General features: G+C 37.8%; 1 protein-coding gene across 1 annotated transcript; it reads left to right on the top strand.

Moving 5' to 3' along the window:
- Positions 1-1750: 1750 nt before the first annotated feature.
- Positions 1751-2797, top strand: LOC132936185 (uncharacterized). The gene has a single exon (XM_061002879.1). The coding sequence runs from the start codon at positions 1751-1753 to the stop codon at positions 2795-2797; it is 1047 nt and encodes a 348-aa protein (XP_060858862.1).
- The last annotated feature ends 480 nt before the right edge of the window (positions 2798-3277 follow it).

The following is a 3277-nucleotide window of genomic DNA, read 5'->3' as shown; positions in this document are numbered from 1 at the left end:
CAGAGATAAGTGGATAAGTATTATAATAATGGTTGCAATTAAAATATAAAAAATAATTTAAACATTTTAAAAAATTATGAAAAATTGTAAAAACCGTCATCGACCACCTTAATGTCAAGTTAACGTTTATTTAATAACGATCTGAAATTAATTTTTTAGCAATATATAATTAGGTATACTCGTAAACATTACGTATAATATATATATATAGGTAGTCGAGTAAATTTTGATAGAAAATCAAGATGATTAGATAAATTATAATATAATGATATTCAACGTATCCCTGTGTGCATAAAGGTTAAGGCAAAAAAGTGGGTGTCGCTGTTGTGTACAGTAAGTTATAAGTGCCTCCTGGGGTGAGTTGGATTCACAATTAGACCCGGCCTATTGGTATTCACAAGTACATATCTAAATAATACATATACTAGCATTATTCTTATGTGAATACCAATTTTCAATTATTTCTTATTTGAGAATTTATTGAAGCGATTGGAGAAAGTCTGGGGCCAACTTAAAAGAAATATAATATATATCATTTCGTTATAATTTTAACTTCAAATGCTCATTAAAAACTTCTATGGACTTACGCTTAGGAATTCCAGTAATAAAAACTTATGAAGAACCTTGTATTAAATTGTCAAGCTTTTCATGTACAACTATCAATTATTGGAAAAAAAAAATTATTAATTAGATTTCAATAGATTTTGGAAAATGGAATTCTTGGCTTTTTTATTTCTAGGCAATCATATAAAGGAATTTGAATAAGACCAATTCGTTCAATCTTTTCATATGTAGTTATAATAATTTTTAGAATTTCGTATCATTCAGATTGGGTAAATAGGAGAAAATATAATTTCCACTAGAATGTGACTAACACAATCATAGTTTTAAAATATTTTAGATTAAGATGGATGTATTGATTTTACAATGATGTGTGTTGGCTTTTTTTTTTTATAATCATTTTGAGTTTAATTCTCGACAACATGCGTAATAATGATAAAAATATGAATTTATCTTGTTTTCTTGTAATTCCAAAACGAATAACTGTACACGAATGACATGTTTTTTTTATATAATCATTGAAAGTTAAAATTTCGACGAATTTCATCAAATTGAATGTTTACAAATTATTTAGTAGATAAACATTTATAAAATGTCCAATTTTTATACCTAAGGATTACAATTTATGTTAAAACACGTAAACGTGGTATTTGAAACATTTCATATGTAATAACTAGATGATTATTTATGTTTATACAACTAAAATGCAATGGATGTGGACTTATAATTATATTATCATATATAATACAGTTTATGTGTCCAATTCTATTATCTTGTATGAATCATACAGTATATCATCGACCCATTAAAGAATAATTATTCTTATTATATTTTATCCAACTGATAGTTTTCTCGATAATAATGGTTTACTATTAGCACCGTTAGTTTTGCAGAGCAAACTGACTCTTTCAGGGAACGAATTCAATCATACGTTCTTGTCAATTGGCGTTTACGTTGTAGTTTCAATATTAGATAGGTACCTACATATTTTAATTTTGCTATATTATTGTTAAGTATATTTCTTATTTCAAGATTCATACATAGTATCGCAGTATCCGTTTCGTGCCAGGGTGAAAAGACGCTGTAAGGATTGTGTTCACTGGCAGTTTGCGTTTTAGATGTGAGTACCAATACCCAGCAGTAGTATTATATTTTAGTGAATCCGATTCTCTCCGACATAGCGGATTGGATGACGGCTAACGGTCTGGCCCTGGCCCCGCACAAGTCTGAATGCGTAGTCCTCACAAAGAAACATTCATTCCGTTCACCGCAGATATTCGTACAAGGTTTCCAGGTTCCGGTCAAGGGAAATATTAGATATCTTGGGGTGCAACTGGACACACGACTGTCATTCGTCGCGCACGCCAGCACAGTTGCAGCTGGGGCAAAAAGATCTGCAGTCGCCCTCGGGAGGTTGATGACCAACGTTGGGGGACCATCACAGTGCAAACGACAACTCCTCATGAGCGTCATGCACAGCCGGCTGTTGTACGGGGCCCAAGTCTGGGCGGACAGTGTCGTTGGAGTCAAGAAATCCGAGGGACTGCTCCAGCAAGCGCAGAGAGTTGCAGCCCTGAGGATCGCTAGATGCTACAGAACAGTCTCCGACATGTCGTCACTGGTGCTGGCTAGGCTCCCCCCAGCCCCCCTTCTGGCACTCGAACGCAGAAGAGCATCTGAGCTCAGGAAGACGGGTGTAAGGTTCACCTCCGCCGAGCTACGCAGCGTGACAATCCAGCTTTGGCAGGCTGAATGGGAAAAAACCTCGAAGGCGTCCTGGACAAAGGCACTGATTCCAGATCTAAACAGATGGTGGCACCAAGGACCGAGATCAGTCACATTCAACATGTCCCAGGCTTTAACTGGGCACGGTTGTTTCCAGAAGTATTTGTGCGACAGAGGCAAAGCAATTTCCCCGGACTGCCCGCATTGTTTCTCACTGATGGACAATGCACAACATACAATTTTTGATTGCCCCCACTGGGAAAATGCTAGAGAGGAGTTGAGGAGATCCCTTGGTAGACCTCCGGGCCCTGAAGATGTGCAGGAACTACTATGTGGACCGAAAATCGAGGATCTTCCAGACGACCACGCAGTACGAACGAGAATTATGTCAAGCGCGGCGAGGATGAAGGAGGAGTTCTGGAGGATGGTCGAGAATATCATGGAGGCCAAACAAGCAATGGAGCGGGATAGGCAAAGTCAGCCACGCCAAGATTTATTACACCATAATTAAGCTAATTTATGTAGGCCGAAGGCCAAAAAAATCAGGGTGGTTAGAGGCCCTTAATTTACTGTTGTATTAACTATTAATTTATTGTAATCATTTGTTGTTTTTTTTGATAATAAACGATGTGACCAGGGAGGCAGCAATGGGAATCCATATTTCCCTCCCTGGCCACGATTCCAAACAAAAATAAAAAAAAAATAAAAAAAAAAAATAAAAAAAAAGGTTAGGTTAGGTTAGGTTAGGTTAGGTTAGGTTAGGTTAGGTTTATGGCGGCGTCGCGGAAGTAATGCGAAAGCAGTTCCCGCGACGCCGTCGGTTCAAACAGGAAAAAAAAAAAAAAAGGTTAGGTTAGGTTAAGTTATGTTACAAGGCGGCCAGTTGCAGTGCCACTGAACTCGTGGTAAGCGCCTTTGCCAGGGTGGTGCGAGAGTCCAAATCCACGCCTAGTGCGGGATCATATCGCTCGGGTGGAGCGACGGAGGACCA

The sequence above is a fragment of the Metopolophium dirhodum genome, chromosome 1, assembly GCF_019925205.1.
Source record: "Metopolophium dirhodum isolate CAU chromosome 1, ASM1992520v1, whole genome shotgun sequence".
Taxonomy (NCBI): Eukaryota; Metazoa; Arthropoda; class Insecta; order Hemiptera; family Aphididae; genus Metopolophium; species Metopolophium dirhodum.
This window is presented reverse-complemented; position numbering and strand designations above follow the sequence as displayed.